At 42.0% G+C, this 18,987-nt stretch overlaps 1 protein-coding gene across 9 annotated transcripts in view; it reads left to right on the forward strand.

Annotated features, from left to right (window-relative positions):
• Nucleotides 1-18,113, forward strand: part of ehbp1l1a (EH domain binding protein 1-like 1a) — a 47,656-nt gene extending 29,543 nt beyond the window's left edge. For 5 of the 9 annotated variants that reach the window (XM_069159020.1, XM_069159022.1, XM_069159021.1 and 2 more), the window contains 17 exons: nt 8-73; nt 1,495-4,610; nt 4,701-4,755; nt 4,951-5,160; nt 5,494-6,045; nt 6,474-8,780; nt 8,996-9,152; nt 9,423-9,589; nt 9,669-9,717; nt 9,826-10,335; nt 10,455-10,494; nt 10,645-10,688; nt 10,904-11,015; nt 11,175-11,274; nt 13,083-13,156; nt 14,166-14,280; nt 14,990-18,113. In XM_069159020.1, coding sequence (XP_069015121.1) covers nt 8-73; nt 1,495-4,610; nt 4,701-4,755; nt 4,951-5,160; nt 5,494-6,045; nt 6,474-8,780; nt 8,996-9,152; nt 9,423-9,589; nt 9,669-9,717; nt 9,826-10,335; nt 10,455-10,494; nt 10,645-10,688; nt 10,904-11,015; nt 11,175-11,274; nt 13,083-13,156; nt 14,166-14,280; nt 14,990-15,083 — 7,768 coding nt within the window. In that variant the 3' untranslated portion in view covers nt 15,084-18,113. The remainder of the gene's footprint in view (nt 1-7; nt 74-1,494; nt 4,611-4,700; nt 4,756-4,950; nt 5,161-5,493; nt 6,046-6,473; nt 8,781-8,995; nt 9,153-9,422; nt 9,590-9,668; nt 9,718-9,825; nt 10,336-10,454; nt 10,495-10,644; nt 10,689-10,903; nt 11,016-11,174; nt 11,275-13,082; nt 13,157-14,165; nt 14,281-14,989) is intronic. The other 4 variants (XM_069159023.1, XM_069159027.1, XM_069159026.1 and 1 more) reach the window with 4 other exon arrangements.
• Nucleotides 18,114-18,987: the final 874 nt, after the last annotated feature.

Here is an 18,987-nt window from a genome sequence, read left to right on the forward strand (position 1 = left end):
TTTTCAGAAACTTGCATTGCAGAATGTGGCACTCCATTCCTGATATGCCACTCTTCTTGACTGTTAGGAAGAGGTGGGTTGTCTTGTTTTGCACTGTGATGCAATGATGTGATGCACTTTTACAATAATACATTTGCATCTCAACATTATCTGGCCGACTCATTTAAGACCTATTTTGTACAGTATTCATTGTGTGTCATTTGTGGAGTTGTGTTACCCTGTGGTTCCTAGATTTATACAGTTTTCCCCTCTCATCTTGAAATTGTTACATCCCGATGGGTCAAAAAGATACTGAGAAGGGAAATACTGTTGCCAAAGAAAAAGATGGAGGGTCATGATTTCTTGCCCTTAGAGGAGTCAAATAAACCTTTTGTCAGTAGAGTCAATGGATGTCATTACTGCACGTCATAGTACTGTGGGTCAAGGGTATGCTTGATTGAGGTAGAGTAGGTGAGAGAGAATAATACTTGGCCTCTGCTTATGTCAGATTGCATCAGTGTAGTGATGCGTGTTGCATGGCTTTAGTTCATTGGGTTCTCTTGAGCTAGGCTGCATATCTTGCTGTTCATAGGTAAATTATGTCAAATTAAATAACTAAATATCACTAAATAAAAATGGCAAGAGACACCATGAAGCTAGGTGCAGGAAGTCAGACAGAAAAAGACACTAAGTTGTTTAGAGAACAGTTCTCTCTGTTAAGGATGAAGACTTTCTAAATATCTTTTGGAGGTAGTGACTTAAGTCAACACTGAGGTTTTTAACATCCTCCCTTCCCCCCATCTGTGTGAGCCATCCAGTAAATCGCCTGCTTTACAGCAGTGGCTGCTACAATGACTGTTGTGCAATTAACCTATGCAAAGGTTTGGCTTGATCTTTTGTTGATGGTGTGAAAATCTGTACCTCTAAGGGGTGGAGATTTTTTTAATACTGACTGGCGTAAGTTTGGAGTGCTGAATTTGATTACCCGATCGATATATATTTTCCGGACGATTGTTTGGTCCGATATGAAATATTTTTTACAGAACATTAATGGATAAAAAGATATTAGAAATTGTCCAAATTGTGCTTTTTAATAGTTATTTATAATCATTAAATTCTCTTGTAAAGTCTACTGTTTCAATGCACTGAAGTCAGTGTAGACAGTAAACTGTAAAATAACCTGCTTCCACTGGATATCTTTGTCACAATTGACTAAAATATTTGATAACCATTTTTGAGGGATCATTGCAAAAAATGTTTTCAATATTATATTGTCTATAAAGTATATTTATATAAAGAATATCAGCCGATATGGCGATTTCTACTTTATTTTACTCCCTAATATCGGTGTTGGCATCGGCCCCAAAAATCTAGTATCAGTCGGGCTGTAGTGAATTTGCATGCATGAAACTAAAATACCTATTTTCAAAACAATAACACAGTAATGATAAAGCTTTATTTGGCATCTTCCTGCAGTACATGTTGACTATAACTTTGTATTTGCCTTCTCCTTAGAGATGAAAATATGGTTTTACTCCAGCCACTGTGCCAAATTGTCACTGGTGCAGTCCAAATAAATGATGCTGAGCAGCAGTTACGTAAACAGCCTCCAAACAGGACCATACAATGGGAGGAGCTACCTAAGGGGACTTCAACAAAATGTCCTACGGAGCTGGTCATCCAATGGGAGGAGCTACCAAGGGCGACTCTGGAGGAAACTAGAAAAGCATCAGAGGAAAAGATGGATATGATAAAAGACATTCCATTGTTGTATGATGATGATGATGAAATGAAGAGAAAGACAGAAGCTGGGATGGTACACCAGTTGCCGATAGACCCAACAGTCAGTGGCACTTTTGAATCCCCTACTATTGCTGAAGAAGCAATTGGATCTGTTCTGGACAGTGGGTTTACTTGGAATAAGTCATCAATGGATGATGAAATTACATCCACCGAATGTGCTCTTGATTTAGAGGGACATTTAGATCTAGTAGAACAAATGGTGGATGAAAACTCTTCCTGTCCTTGTGCACAATATGTGCCACATCACGTGAAGCCTGAAATAGACAACAGACCATTTACTTTCATGGAAACCTGTTCCAGTATGACAAGAATTGCTGGCATGCCATCCAATTTGCCTTTAATTGAAGAAAAACACTGGCTTACAGATCAAACGTTAATTTGGGAGAAAGAGTCACAAAAGAAGGAAATATTACCACCATGTGCATCAAAAATACTTCAAAATGACAAGAATGAAATGGTTCTACTGGTACCATCTTGTCCCAGAGAGGCTAGAAATCCAGGGTTCCCACAACACACTTCAGTTTTTCATGGACCAAGTGTGAATATTATTTCTTCAGTTTGTTCAAATATATCCAATATACCTTGTTCACCATCCACAAATGATGATAGATCATGTGTATTTCAGCAGGAACCACTTTTAGAAAAGGAAATGAAACCTGGATTTTGCACCATGACAGTTTCACCAAAACAGGATGACATTAAACAAGTGGGAGATTTGGTAGCAACTTGCCTAAAGCATCCCTGCATACCAGACGTTTCCTTGGTTCCACAGCCAACCATAGTAGAACATGGATCAGAAAACATGAGTATTTTAGGTTCTTGTCCGAAGATCTCTCAAATTGAAGGCTTTTCATCAATGCTGGAGCATCATTTGAGCGAAAGTTGGGTTACAGATCACAAACCCTTCACAGTAACGCAGCCAAAAATCAATGTAGTCATGATTGAAGAAAGACCTCACAATGATGGAATGAAAGCCATGCCAGCTTTAGCTCCAACTTGTCCAAAAATAGCTTGTACTCCTGGATTTCCATCTGCTCTTGAACCTACAATGATCCATAATTGGTCTAGTGGGGTCAATATCCTTCCATCTTGCCCAACAGTGTCTGGTATGGCTGGTTTTCCATCAATCCAGAGAGCTAACAGCAAAGACTGGAATATCGTTCATCAGCCATTATGGGAGAGGCAAATTAAAGTGTCTTTAATACTAGAGGAAACAAATATAGCTGACAAAGACCTTAAAGGAATTGTTTCTCTTGCACAAAGTTGCCCAAGAGAATCCAACGTCTCTGGCTTTCCCTCTGTACCAAATGCCAAAATGATTACTGTTGTTGACATGACAAATATGGTCAGTCTTTCAAGCTCATGCTCAAAGGTCTCGCAAATAGCAGGATTTCCATCATCTCGTAATTTAAAAGCATGGACAATAAGCAAGGAGCCACTGTTTGAACGAAAAATTAAAGAAGAGCAAGTGTCACTGATGGACAGATCTGAAAGAGATAAGAGAGCAATGAAAGCAATGGTTTCCCTTGTACCATCCTGTCCCAAAGTGTCAAGTATTCGTGGTTTCCCATCTGTTCCATATCCCAAAATTGAATATTATGGTCTAAATGTAGTCAGCCTCCTTTCTTTGTGCCCCCTAATTTCTGCTATACCTGGATTTGCATCAGTTGAAAGGCAGAAGGAAGAAAGATGGGCCTCTGAGTGGGGTTTTTTGATTTCCAGGCCACAAAAGAATATTCAGTTCAGGATTAACCACTCACCAATTCACATAGACAAACCAAACCTCATGCTTCCTTTGATTCCCTCTTGCCCAAGAGCCTCAATGATTCCAGGCTTCCCATCTGCTGCCCGATACAATGTGCTAAGTCTCATACCTTTTTGCCCCAAAGTATCCAGTTTCCCGGGATTTGCATCCTTTGAAGGAGTCTTACAATTCCAGTGGCTTTTCGATCCTCACACTTTGTGTGATTATCCTCCAAAAGAGGCAGTTTTTGTGATAGACTGTCAAAATCAAGAAGAAGAAACCATGAAGACAATGTTAGCCTTCGCACCATCTTGCCCGGAAGCATCCAGGACCCCTGGATTTCCATCTGCACCTCGACCCAAATCCAAGATTGAACCCAATATGATCCATTTTGCACCTTGCTGCTCCAGTGCTTCAAGTATCAAAGGATTTGCATCCATGACTAAAATCCCAAGCACAGGGTGGCAAAGTGAAACTACACCAATTTTGATGAAACCTCAGAAAAAGAGGGCAGAAACGCTCATAACACATAATGGACAGGACCAGCTAAGTTGTTACAACACAAAAAACATGGTGACATTAGTGACATCCTGCCCAAAAGAGGCCCGAGCATGTGGTTTTCCTTCTGCTGAAATTGTAAACAGGCCACCAGATATGGTCAGCATATACACATCTGCTCCATGTGTTTCACGTGTCCCAGGCTTGCCATCAGCAAGAATGCTTACCTCTGAATGTGTATACATACAAACAAGGACACATCACAACATGATCTTGTTGGAGAGGCTGCAGAATGAAAAGGTTCTTATTGCAAATTTTCCAGCAAACCAAGATCATAAACAAGATGAAATGAAGTACATGGTAGCAATGGCTCAATCGTGTCCACATCTGGCTCAAATTCCTGGGTTCCCCAGTATTTTGCAATGGAATCAGAAAGAGGAAGAAACAACAAGTGTTCCACTGGCTTCTTCCACAGAAAAGCATACATTACAAGAATTGACCCACGCACAGTCACCTCTCGTGGACACAAGAAATCCTGGTGCTCCCTGTACGTCTGTCAGCAAACCCAGCACAGAACTTTTATATGGTGAGAAATTTTGTGTTGAGATTGAGGTAAAATTTATCTTTTTAGTCTTGTTCCTTTTTGCATATTTTCATTTGTTTGCTCTTATCTCAGAGGAGAAAGTCAAAGGCGGAGAAAAGCAAAACATAGAACTTTGCACAGATAATGGGTAAGTAAAAGAGCTGCTGTGAGAGCAGTTTATTGCTTGCCTAACATGGACTGTTTGGGCCAATAAACTATGACTTTACAGTGCATGGTAAATTCAGCATTTCTGTGAAGGCTGTATTTCATTATAGATTTTACTGTGATGCTGTATGAGCCCTGTGGCTCACACCTGAAAAATCCTATATATTTGAATCCTCAGTCAATCACACATTGAGAAGATTGCAGTTGTGGAAACCCAAACAGTGAAGAAGAAATCATTGGACACATCAGAGCCAGTGCGAGTCTTGGGTTGGGAGGTATTGGAGGCAGAGGGAACAATACCTGAAAAACAAGCAGATTCATCTTTGTCAGCAAAGGGGGAAGAGAAGTCTGGATTAGTAAAGGCCATTGTGGGTGTTTTCCACAAAGGGTAAGCTTAAGAATGGTCTGAAACTAATAGTGTGAGGCATGCACCGTAGCGTGGATCGATTGTCGGTAATCCTAAATGGATACTGATATTTTATGGTCTATTTTATCATAGATTAAAGTCATTATATTTTCACTGCAGATTTTAGTTTGGAAAAAAGTAAAAACTGGACTGCATTTTGCATGGGTATTTAGTCTTCAATACTTATGTTTTGTTTGCTCTTTATTCTTTAATTTTCATTTTCAATAATTAGCAATTCATTGTTTATTGAATACATAATTTTTGCATGGTTCCAGATTTCATTTACTCACTCCAGTATCCATTCATTTCTCATAGCTATGAAACAGTAGCATCCATTTTGGGGCCATCTAGCTCTGCTTTAGGTGAAGTTGATCACCGACCCAATGCTGTGTCTTCTATGGGCCTAACAGACAAGACAAAGACTCCTTCAGATGAGTCTTATCCACATTTCATGGATAGCGCTGCTCCCGAACAGAAAGCAGAGGTCAAGTCTGAAGACATTGAAACTCAAAATAGGCTTCAATATCCAACCTTTGTGGAGCCTTACATGTGGAACTTGGTAGATGATCAGTCTGTGTTTCCATCGGCAACTACTGAAGATGTGGATGGGCTTTTAAGTTGCGCAAGCATGAAGAAATGGCCGCCATTGACAGAAGCAGATATCAGTGACATATCAAAGGAGGATGATAAGCAAGTAGATGAACAAGAGACCTCTTTTGACCAACGGGATGCCACGGAGAGATGGCTCACAGGGCAGGACTCTGTTGAAACGTCAGTGTACGTTGAAAGTTCACTAGCAAGGCACCAGACCGAGGTAGAACAGGATGAGGTTAGAGCAGTGTTGTCTTCTCCTCAGCTGGACAAAGGGTGAGTGCTGCTGGACTTTGTTTAGTTGCACGGTGTGTACATGTTCTGCAGTTTTGGAGATAACTTTTATTCGTTCTGCTTTTGAGTGCTTTCTACTGAGGAAAATGTGATGGTCAATTCTCTGTAACAGCTAGAACTGGTATTGTGATGTGGAATGCTGATATTGTTTTTTTATGAAACGGTGCTATAAACTAAGATAATATCTGTCTTTGTCTATGCTGCTGTGATGTTTTAGTTTATAGTGCGCATGTAAAGAAGAATATTGGAAATGATGCTTCTTTGTGTTTTCACGTTGCGTAGCAAGATTTGGGTTGTCTTTTTGGTCGAGTAGATTAATTAATCATTGGTTAGAGATAGTGTGCATGGCACAAATGTATATTAAAATCAAAGAAGGCCAATTCTGAAGTTTGTCCTTTGTTTTCCTCAAGCACCCAACAAACAAGCTTGGAAGAAATGTTGGCTGCTTCCCTGCAGCCTGCATCAAAGGAGTCACTTCCAGATGCTTCTAAACATAGAGAGGTGCACTCAGATGCACTCTTGGACAAACCGTCAGATGATCAAAGCATTAGTCCAGTTGGACCACAAGCTGATCTTGTTGTCCCTCAACGAGGCAGAAAGCAGAAGAGAAAAGTTCAAGAACTTCAACAAAAAGGGTGTGATCAAGACCACAAACAAAGATGCGATGGTTTGTCTGTCAAAGGAGACGGTAGTGCTCAGATTGGTCATGACAAAGAAAGTGTTACCACTCAAGTATTACCTCACACAGGTGACCATAAACACAAAGAGGGAGCTAAATCAGTGGAGATACCCGTGGATGTCGTTCCTCCTCCTCGTGTGAAAAGAAGAGATCGTAGTTTTCCACCTACAACTCATGAAAAAACTGCCCCGGACAAAATACCGGTGTGTGTCTCGACAGAGAAATCTGATCCAATAACTCACGACCAACAAGATTTGAAAGTCCAACTTAGTTTTGCTTTGGATACTGATCCTGTTATTCAGCAACATTGTGAGAGAAGCTCTGATGTATTTGGTGCTCTTGAACCATTACTGTACGTTGACACTGCCAGACAAACAGCTACTGACGCGATCCCTTCACAAATGACCGAAAGAAATTATCACACAACCAGCGTCATTCAAAAGGTTCCTCAAGAAGATGATTTGATTGGGAGGGCATCTCTACAGACAGACACAGAAATGGTCTGCTCAAAGGACACAGAACAAACCTCTCAAGGATCGCCCAAGAAAGACACAAATACATCTGTCCAGGCCTCTTCTCACATAATTCGACCCTCAAAAATTAAAGAAATTAACAGCATCACTCCAAAGCAAGATGAAGAGATATTTTGTGTTGAGCAAACTTCTTCACTTTCGCTCATCAAGAGGATTGGTCTTCCAAAACATGTCAAGAAATTGCCTTTTGGAAAATCTGGCAGAAGCGATAGTGACAAGGGGACAAAGGCACAGAATTTTAATACTGCAAATAAGGAGTCTGTAAAACCAGTCCAGTTTGACAGCACTGCAGTGGGTAATATGGAAGAAATAATGCAGTCAACAAAAGCTGGTGACACATCTGTTGATGTGTCCACTATCTCGTCTTCTCAGAAACCAGAGGATGCACCAGTGATAGCAGACACAGAAAAGGACAAACAAACAGCTAATCCTATCCCGAGGCCTCGTGCGAGGAAACGTCTTAGTAGCTCCTTCCCAGACGATTTTACACCTACAGGGAAATCACCTCAGGCCTCCAGTGGAGAAGGAGCACAGGCAAGACAAGGGGGTCCTTCATCCGTACCTTCAACAACTAAAGATTTATCCATGGTGACACAGAGTAAGGACCTTCTCCCTCTTCCTTCAGTTGATCAACCTTCTACATCTAAAAAAGAAGTGACTGAAGTACGCTTGAGGAAAAGCAGATTCACCGGTGAGAGCAGAGTTCAAGTAGAGGATTGTGATACTTCAGCAAAGAGATCCAAACCCTCAAGCTTGCCTGTTCCAAAACCAAGAGCTAAGAAACGTCTCAGTGATTCGTTCCCAGATGACACTGCAATTTGTTGCTCACCACCTTCCTGCCAGCCAGACACTGTGGCTGATACTACTGATCCTGAAGCAATCCAACTGAATGAACAGCCAAGCCTGCCTGTTCCACTGCCTCGGGCCAAGAAGCGCCTCAGTGCAACTTATTCAGAAAGCACTCCACCTGTAGACAAGTTGTTCCCCGTAGAAGTGGAAGTGTCTCAGACAAACCCAGATAATACAACTGTCCCTAGCGAGGAAACAAGGGAAGGCTCAACATCGCTGGACGCAAGTGTGATCTCTGAAGGAGGCTTCGTTGCGATCGAAGGTGAGGATGACGCTGCATTACGGTTGGAAAGGGAAGTGCTAGCAGCAATGGGAGAAGAATTCACTCAGTCACACCCTGTAGAAGATACTGACCAGGGACTGGATGAAATCATTCAAGGCTGGACCTTTACAGATGAACCTGTTGCGACAGATGATGCAGAAAAGGCCACAGAGGCCTTGTCTGAGCAGGACGATATGGAAAAAGTCCTCGAAGCAGAGGTTAATAGGTCGCTTGCTTCCACTGTTGCTTCTTCTCCGGATGACTGGCTGCATATAGAGGATGATAAAGACAATGAACTAATGGAAGTATACATGAGGAAGGAAATGAGGGACGAAGAGTTGGACTTTGGCTTTGTGTCTATAGATGTAGCTGCAGGTTGTTCAGAAAATCAAAGGTAAGATTAGTCAATACACATTAAGGTAAGGGGGGGGGAGGGTTTCATTAGTTTTTCATATTTTCTAATTATCTAACATCATCTATGTATGCGGTGTCATTAGCAGCATGGTCTGGGAAAATTATCAACAGGAGTTTTGTTTTATTGAACAAATATTTTTTAAAGAAACTGGAATTTAATTATCACTTTGCTTTGTTTTGTGTGTTTTTCTTCAGGCAAAGAGAGAGAGGAGAGGAATCCTCAGGTCATCCTGAATGTGTGCCTCGTGGGAAGAAGCGTTTGAGTGGTTCTTCCTTAGACGATAGCAAGTCACAAGTTGCCGCTGTCCACCAAGCTGATGAAGCAGCAATGTCTCAGAAAAGACCCGCAGACGTAGGTTAAAATTGCCCTTAGTTGTGTATTCATGATTGATCATGATGTAGTGTGCAATATATTGCTTGGACAGAAGAAACCCAATCTTTTATTCTTCTGCGGCCAAAAAAAAATCCCAGTTACCTCAACTGTAATAATGATCTATATTCACTATATTCACTTACCAGCTCATTTGATGGCTCAAGAAGGATCCTGTTCTCTCGTGTCCTAGAACAAATTTTCACTTCCAATCATTTTCTAGTAATGTGCTTTTTTTTTTGTTTGTTCCAGAGCCTGTCAGCCAGTCCCACCTTGGTGACGTCCAGTCAGTCTCTTCTAGAATGGTGTCAGGGCATCACGCAGAACCACAAAGGAGTGAAGATCACCAACTTCAGCACCTCCTGGAGGAATGGCTTGGCCTTTTGCGCCATCTTACATCACTTCCACCCAGAAGAGATGTAAGAAACAGTTAACACGCAAGTCGAACTGCATACACTCGTTTATGTGGTTATTTTATCGTCTTTTGTGCTTTTCCAGTAATTATGAAATGCTGGACCCATATAACATCAAGCTCAACAACAAGAAGGTGATTAGCAATTTGTTATCCTTTTCTTAAATTACCAATGTAGCATGAATGTTGGTTGGTAAGTCCTAATATAATCCTTCCATCTATCTATTTCTCTATGTATCTCAGGCCTTTGATGGCTTTGCTGAACGTGGCATTTCCAGGTTGATGGAGCCCTCAGACATGGTCTTGCTTGCGGTGCCTGACCGCCTCATCGTCATGACCTACCTCAACCAGATCCGCACTCATTTCACTGGCCAGGAGCTCAGTGTGCTTCACATAGAGAAGGACAGCAGCGAGTCCAGCTATGCAGTAGCAGCAGACCGAGAGGCCCAAGACGACCCCGAGTCCGCCGTTCGGTACTGCACCCAGAGGCTCCAGGAGGAAGGCGTAAGTCTCGAAACGAATGGGGGCCTAAGCACGACAGAGGACGGTAAAACGAGTGGGGACGTGGTTCCACCTCCCAGGACCAAACGGCTGCACGTTGCTGGGGCCGGTGGGGCTCAATCTCCGGTGGCACCGCCGAGGACTCATTTCCTGTCAAAGTCCGGCTTCTCTCATGTCAAAGATGCTGATCTGGTCAAGAAGCGTAGGTCACAACGCAGGAGTGGGTCAATAGAGGAAGGAGAAATAACAGTGGTATGATGCCTTACTGCTGCTCTTGTTTTTTTTTTATGCTTTTTTACTCTCGTTGTTACCTTCCTCCTCTTTTACTTATCTCTAATGTGTGAGGATTTATTTTTTTTTTGCCTCTGTAGGCTGTTGCGGGGCAAGAGGAACAGAGGAAGTCAGAAACTGGTGAGTTCTTGAGTTTTTTTTTCTTTGCATTCAATAATCTTTTTATAACTTTACATTGTTTTTGATACTTTTTTGAATTGGATGTGATAAATTTGGACTGCTTTACAATTGTTTATGGTTGCCTGATTTATTGCTGTATTGGTCTTGCAGAGGGAACGGAGTCTGCGGTTGAAGAGGGAAGACCAGATGGCCTGGTCAGTTAAGCAACATCTTGTTTTATTGTGGGAACAAATCAGGAAGTGTTTCCGAGCTGAAACTGTGTCCAAATATTTAAGGCCTGGCAATTACCCAAAGCACATTTTTCTGTTCTGATTATTGGTTATGTGCTCATTAATTTTATTTTATTATGTACCATTACTGCTATATAGCTACAGCATGTGTGTGTGTGTGTGTGTGTGTGTATACCCAGGACCCCAGCCAGTATGTACTGAATCAGATAGAAGCCCTGGAAACAGAACAAAATCACATTGATAACAGAGCCGGAGTGGTGGAGAGGAAACTCAGGCAACTACTGGAAACAGGTAGAGAACTTGGTGGCTGCAGATGGATGCACGATAAATGCAATTTCAGATCACAAATAATACAATAAGGGGAAAAAAAAGGAATTTATGGGTACAAATGATGAAATGTTGAGAGAACGACAAAGACAGGGGTCATCGTCATGTGATTTCATCCTGCAGGCAGTGACAAGGTGGAGGAGGAGAGGCTGATTCAGGAATGGTTCATGCTGGTCAACAAGAAGAACGCTTTAATCCGGAGGCAGGACCATCTGCAACTACTGTAAGACATCAACACTGCTGCGTGTGCAGAATATGTGCTGTATGAAGCGTATATCATTCACAACGAAAGTGACCGCGTTTACTCAAATGCTGTACTTTAGAAGAGTTTTGAGGTACTTGTTCTGTACTTCTGTATTTCCATTTGATGCTGCTTTATACTTCCTGTACTCCTGTACATTTCAGAAGGAAATGATTACCGTAATTTCCGGACTATTGAGCGCACCTGAATATAAGCCGCACCCACTGAATTTTAAAAAAAATAATTATTTTGAACATAAATAAGCCGCACATGTCTATAAGCCGAGGTGCCTACCGGTACATTGAAACAAATGAACTTTACACAGACTTTAACGAAACACGGCTTGTAACAAAAATAAAAATTTCAGCGTGACGGATGATTCGCCTTTCCTGTTGACAGTCCGAGTGAGAGGCAGGTCAAAGGTCAGAGGAACCTCATCCATATTTATGATGTCGTGCGGGCCAATGGTATGCTCAGTGAATTTGCGGAAGTTTGAAACTTTTTCCTCGTAGTCGGGAGGGAGCTGCTGACACAGACTCGTCCGTACCCTGATGGACAGGCCCTTTACGTCTCATAAATCTGAGACACCACGACGGTCCACCTCTAAAATCCTCAAACTTCATTACGGTGGCGATTGTTTTGGCTTTCAGTCGGATCTGCACGGTTGAAACACCTCGGCCGTCTGCTCTCTCTGTGTTGAGTCGGCTCTATTTCCTTTTCCAACAGCCAGATCTAATCGCCTTCAACTTGAAAGCTGCATCGTATGCATTTCTTCGTGTCTTTGCCATGATGAGGGTGACAAAATGACTACCGTAATCAGAATGATGGGAAGTTTGAGCGCGCTCGATTTAATCTAAACAGTAAACTAAAAACTTACATTGTTTCACCTTAACCCGTTCAGCAATTTCATTGGTCTAATGAAAGCTTCGTGCCGCCAAAAAAACTGAGCACCGTCACAGAATGTGTTTTTTTGCTCAGTTTTTTGGCGGCATGAAGCTTGTGAAAGCGGGAAAAATCCATAAATTAGCCGCGTCATTGTTTAAGCCGCGAGGTTCAAAGCGTGGGAAAAAAGTAGCGGCTTATAGTCCGGAAATTACGGTACTTTCTACTTCACTTTATTTGACAGTTTTGGTTACTTCTCAGATCAAGATTTGACACAGCAGATAATTAGAAAACATTGTAAAATACAACACAGTTTTCAAGATTAAACAAGTGGCTTCCAACCTTTTCGGCTTTCTGACGTTCTGACACAATTACTTTACGAAAAGTAGTGTGTAGTTGGGGTCGCATTTTACATGTATGAGTTGTTAACAGCGCCAGCAAATAGAGATTTTTTTTTTCCCCCTCCAAACTTCTTACAGGGTTTTATTTCAATAGATGTTCAAATTATATATTATATTTTAAGATTAGAGGAAAAAGTCCAAAAACTGAAAACACATTTTTGTACCCAATTTCGTCTCTTCTTCCTTACCCCAGTTATCATTTTACCACCCCGTTAGATTTATCTGGTGTCACTGTATGCAAACTGCATATAAAGTAGTTGAAACAAGCACCACCTGCAGCAGCAGCAACAGGAACATGCTGCCCACACACTGATACTTCACTTCTGATAATGTACAAATGACGTCATATAATTGAATATATCAGACAGAGGGAACACACCAGTACTTTTTCTTTAGAAGTTGAATGGGACATCTTAACTATGTATGTTCATTTTGAATCCACGTGACAAACGACCTCTGTCAACACAAATGTCTCGCATGTTGTAATGCATGTCCCGTGATTGACAGGCTGGAAGAACAAGACTTGGAAAGAAGATTCGAGCTGTTAAACAAAGAGCTGAGGGACATAATGACGATGGAAGGTATGACATTATTTCATACACAGTCAATGTTAGACTGACACTCTGTCAAAACTCTGATTGTGGATTGATGCTCAGATCGCAGCCTTGCTCATGCAACAATTATCAAAGCTCCCAAGCTTTTTGCCGAGTGTAAGTCTGCTGAGAAAAGTGCCTTTGAATACGTGTGACTGTAGATCCGTGGCTATTTTAACTCCCGAATCACACATATAACTTCTCCTTGTAACAATAGATACTGAAACTTCGAAGTGAGTGTAGCATGTGAGATAAGAAGCCTTCTGGGAATGATAGATTGAAGTATGGAATATTCTGAGCAGAAAAACCTTTAAAAAAACAACAACCAAAAAAAACAGTTCAAAAGGACAAAACCCTTCTTCAACACAAGGACTGTATATCCTGCTCTACTCCTGCCAATTCATGAAGGAACTGTTTATGTACACCAAAGGAAGATTTGCCTTCTCATTAAAAGACAATCAGGGCCTTTTTTTGGAAGGAGGCAGGAGATGGGATGGTGCACTACTAATGGCCCTTTGGTCATTTCTTGGACGTCGCTGCAATTTACATAAAACGACACACAGAAGACTGGAATGGGATCAAAAAGTAGAGGAATTGTCCAAACACTGCCGTCAGACCCGAGGATGAGTTTTCATATTGACATGTGGTGTCTGAAAACGTAGCTTCGTGCGCAATCGCACCAACATTTATTTGGCGAACAGAGCAAAAGTATCCACAACACACAAACAAAACAGGCACGGACCGTAGACTTCCTCACCAGCAGGCCGTCCGTGGCAGCAGAACCTCACAACCCGTACAATCGATTTATTTCACGTTGCTCTTTTATTACATTCTATGACTGAACACTGGTTTTTTTTTTTTACTTGCACTATTTTCAAATGCTCCCCTTACATCGTAGATCCGCATTTTTTTAAAAAATATTTTCTTCTTGAAACTGTTCTCCTCTGCCTCACTTCTACCTTTTTGTTTTGTATCTTCCTGTTGCTTCGTAATGCAGAGTGGCAGAAAACTCAGGCCCACAAACAGAGAGAGCAGCTGCTCCTTCAGGAGCTGGTGTCTCTGGTCAACCAGAGGGACGAACTGGTCCACGATATGGACACCAAGGAGAGAGGGTGAGACACGCACACTGTGTACCAGTTGGAGAGAGATTAAAGTCCACGTGCAACATTTACTATATCAACAGTTCCTGGTGGTTCACACGTTGACAGACCTTTTCCCGTTGCGTTTTTACTGGGAACTGCGCAAAACGTTTTTTTTTTTTAAAAGGATGTACGGCCGCTGCAACCTGTTTAAATGGGCACTGAAACGAATATCAAAATGCAAGTTCACATGCCACGCAGGCTGGTCTCCCGGGCCCAAAGGTTAAAACACACGGGTCACCGGTCATACGTCGTACGTGTCGTGCATCAGCTGCCGCCTCTAGCACCAATAGGATGCAGCCTCGTCACCTCGTTAACTCCCCTCATCCACTGAGAAACTGCAACGGGAGCAGAGTAGTGGTTGCGCATGTCGGGAGGTCGGGAGGTTGGGAGTGAAGATGAACGGGGAAAAAAAAGCCCTTTCTGTGGGGGGGGGCCTTAACGCTGCTCCTACCAGCTACCGTCCGGCACAGCAGTTGTGTCATGGTGAAATGTATTCACGAAGATGTGTAGAAATACATCACAGAGACACACCAAGAATGGTCAGAAAGATTTCTCTCCGACAGACAGACAGGTGTGCCGACTCGAGTTGAAGAACGGTTCGATCCGCTCCATCAGATGTGTGATACGCACGTCTGAAACAACCAGCCTGTGACTCTCTTTTTTCTCTCCCGGTCCTCAGAGCTCTGGAGGAGGACGAGCGCCTGGAGCGCGGCTTAGAGCAGCGGAGGAGGAAGTATGCTAAACAGCAAAAAGAGAAGTGTGTGATGCAGTGATTCGTTCAACCTTGAGCCACCGAACGCTGGGTCACCTGTCCGAAAGAACGGAACATTTGCATGCGGTCCTCTTTCATCTGCTGCTGAAGGAAGTGGCTTTAAGACAGCGGTAAGAGGCCAAGAACTGTCAAAACAGCCGATCCAGTGAGGGTACTTCTGCAAGAGAAAACACTGCATGAGTGGGAGCTCTAGTTCCAGTGGAGAGATAATCGAGAACCAGAGTTGGACTCTAAGAAATGATAAATGGTCTGCACTTATAAAGTGCCTTTTTACGAAGTCGTGTCAAAGTGCGTGATAATTTGCCATTTATCCATTCAAACGCACAGGAATGCCCGACACGTATGTTTAGAGTTCGAATCGACTGGAGAGTTCATTTTTTTGGGTTCGCTTTCCCCTTTTTCAGTGTTTTCAAAATATGGCACTGGGTTCCATTTTATAACCCGAAGATCAAAAAGAGTGGGCAGTTGCGTCATTTCTATATATTTAAACAATAAACCTTTCAGGATGTTGATCACCAAGGAGCGCGTTGACCCACTCAGCAAAGGCGGTGTCAGTGTCTCGTAGCGGGGCTGCTTTATATCTCGTTTACTTTGCCGTTTCTGTGGTGTGTTTTTATTCACTGTTGTTACAGATTGTGGGCGTGAATGTGAAGCGTGTTAGACTGAAGGTGTGTGTGAGTTTGGAAAATGTTTGGTACGGCCAAGTGTAAAGTGGGTGTGGGCTCTTGAATATTCATACCAGCACTAACACGTTGAGACCGGACCTGCTGATGACAGTAGGGCGAGGAAGCCTCAGAAAATACCCAACACGTATGAGCGGCTTTGTATCTATTACGCCTGTCAACAGGACATTGTAATCACACGAAAAACAATAATTAATAAGTCTGTGTTCTCATCCAGGTGAAGTTTTCCTAATTTCAGGCTTTAAACCACCTGATTGAGGTCAGGGTAAAAGAAAGACCGTGTCCTGTCTTGTAATGCCACTTTGTACAAGAAGGGGCGACGGTGAGTCAGTGCAGCGTCCAGGCAGTCTGCCCTCAGTCCAGCGTTTCGCTAGAATCTGACCCATCACATTCTGTGACCGTAGTGAGTTTTAGTCATGAGGAACGAGACGGGTTCAAGAAGGTTTGACAGGTCAATCCATTTCTTCGAAACGCATGATCCCAGAGTTTCAGGATTTCGGTGGAATTTTATGTAATTGCGCTCTGCTATTAGTCGGGTGAAGTCGGTTTCATTTCCTTCTTGTCCAGCGCCCGGTCAAAAAACCCTGTCTGGCAGTATGATCATCTTGGTTTTTGGTATCGTTATGTAGCTTTCTTCAGAACAGCTCGGGAGAGGGTGTGTGCGGGAAGGACTATGCATTTTCACAGAATTTTGGACTTAAGCAGGCAACTTTAGGGATCGGTAATATTCAAATTACATACGCGTATCAGTCCGGTTTTTTATTTATACTCTAGATGGTTCGAATATTTATGTTTTAAGTAAGAGACAATAGGAGCAAAAAAAAAACCATAAGGGCCAAACCAAACACAGGTTTTGTTGTCATTATCTGCGCTCGTGTTCCTCTCAGTTTTGGACTGAGGGCAGATTGGATGCTACAATGACTCACTATCAGAGGTCGAGGGTGCACAGTGGCATTACAGGACAGGCTGGGGATAGTCGTTTAACAAGCTGGCTTCAGTAGACATTTGTGTAACACAATACATATATTTATTTGACATAACTTCAGAACTGCGATCACATTCTGTGGATAATTGTAGTTCATTTTGGAATATTTGTAAACTAAAAATCTTACATTTGACATATTTAAAGCCAATATTACAGGAAGTGGTCAACAACAAACACGAGTCGAACCCGCGGTTGCCTACAACATAATGAGTGTTTTAACTCGCCACTTGTATTTCGCCCCCACATTTACTGATCGTGGTGATTTCATTTGAAATACTTTTTGGGTTTTGGGTTTACATCTTTTATATATATATATATATACACATGTATATTTTTTTTTAGGTGGAAATGTAATGTAAGGGAAAGGAGAGCAGCCACGGTCATGGAACAGATCAGACACTTCTAACTAACTCGTTAGATTCATTTACAGTTTTGTTGTGTATTCAGAAAAATATCAACTGCAGATAGCGACATATTCTATGTCTGCTTCATCAGCAAGTATTTTAAACCAAAGCTTATCATCCTCATTATTTTGCAGCATTTCCATCTATGTAGAAACTTTTGCACAGTAGCACTTAACCACTTGTAAACTAATATATACTAACATTTCTGAGACTTGACATGTGAGATTTAGTTGCAACTAATTGGGGAAAAATGTTGTTCACAGTTTCAGCATTCTTTGCTGTTATTTATAGTCTGGACACCCTGTTCACATCGACGTTCGCTCAGCCACTCTGAAGGGTGGACCAATCAGCGACCGGTGGTGGCGGGTAAGTTTGATGACGTTGAATTCGTTTTTTGGCGCATACTGATTGGTTAAAGCTGCTCGAAATACTTTCAAAATTTACCCGAGGTCGAAGCCCAGTAGGACGCAACGACTGCGAACAGTTCCCTATGCAACGTACCCACACCCAGATACTCATGCAGTGAATGTGGGTCTGGCAATACCAGGCTACTTAGTTGTTGTTGTTTTTTCGGAAAAGAACGGTGAAGATGTGATTGTTTCTGCATGACAAATCCAAAATATATATTCACGAGCACGTTAACATTTGTGAGTTGGCACCATCGCTTCAAAGTGTGAAATGCAGCTTCTTCCTTGTCCTTTGCCTAAAAAGGTTTTTACTGTGTTTTTCTTCTGCATATGGATGTTCTGTCAAATGTCTGGGCCTGACCGGTTTTATTTTGTGTGTAAACTTGCAGTTCTCCTGTTGTCGTGCTGCTGGTTGAATGTGACCTCCAGTTGTGTGGATTAGTTACAGTTTGTCAAAAAGGATTGCTGTTTGAAAGTTTTTATTTGTGGTTTTTACGTTGCATTTGCACTGTTTGTGAAGTCTGGAAAATATAAAATATTTCAATGCCTTTTTTTCCTTTCATGTTCATTTGTGTCGGGACAAGTATGTAGCGCACCACAGCATTTATAGCAATATTTCATATGTACGTATATCCAAATGAAAACATGTAGTTATCAGCCATTTCCGTAGCTTCTGGTAAGGACAAACCGAAGGATGTAAAAACGCTAATATTGATGGATTTGACTCCAAGACGACTCCGAGGTAACGCTTGTGCATCCACAGTTCTTCCAACCGGCAACTTCCGGAAGTTGGAAGTCACCATGTTTCTTCAAGAGCCAAGACAAGACGAACTAAACGCTGGTTGTAGAGACGGCCTTTTGCATTTTTTTTTGTAATTTTCCTGCCCATTGCAGATTTTCTTACAGGGTGAGGCAAGGGGGTGTTCAGCTGGTTGCAATCTGCAACCTCACCACTAGATGCTACTAGAGCCTACACACTGCTCTTTTATAGGATCTGCTGCTTGCTTGGTTCCAGATACCATAGGACGCCTTCAGAGGTTTTATGTAGATTGCAGGCGTCGGCAGGTTGGCCTCATTTTTGTGGCCGACAGTATATTAGGAAGGATTTTTTTTTTTTTAGGAATACCATAATACTGTGTAGGGCCTCCCCATTGACTGTATGTAAGAATGAGCATTGACTCTGAAAAGAGATGCAGAAGTGTCTTAAAGTGCAATGCTAATGATGTTCGCTATGGGCTGGCTCCAAAAACCTTTGGCTCCAATACACCCCCAATCAAAAAGCATCTACTTTAATTTATTCAATATCATTCATTACATTACATTTACATTACATTTCATTTAGCTGACACTTTTATCCAAAGGGACTTACAATAAGTGCATTTCAACCATGAGGGTACAAAACCCAGAACAACAGGAATCAAGACAA

This window comes from Embiotoca jacksoni, unplaced genomic scaffold, assembly GCF_022577435.1.
Source record: "Embiotoca jacksoni isolate LCO1_2020_lvr unplaced genomic scaffold, fEmbJac1.0.p SCAF_24, whole genome shotgun sequence".
Taxonomy (NCBI): domain Eukaryota; kingdom Metazoa; phylum Chordata; class Actinopteri; family Embiotocidae; genus Embiotoca; species Embiotoca jacksoni.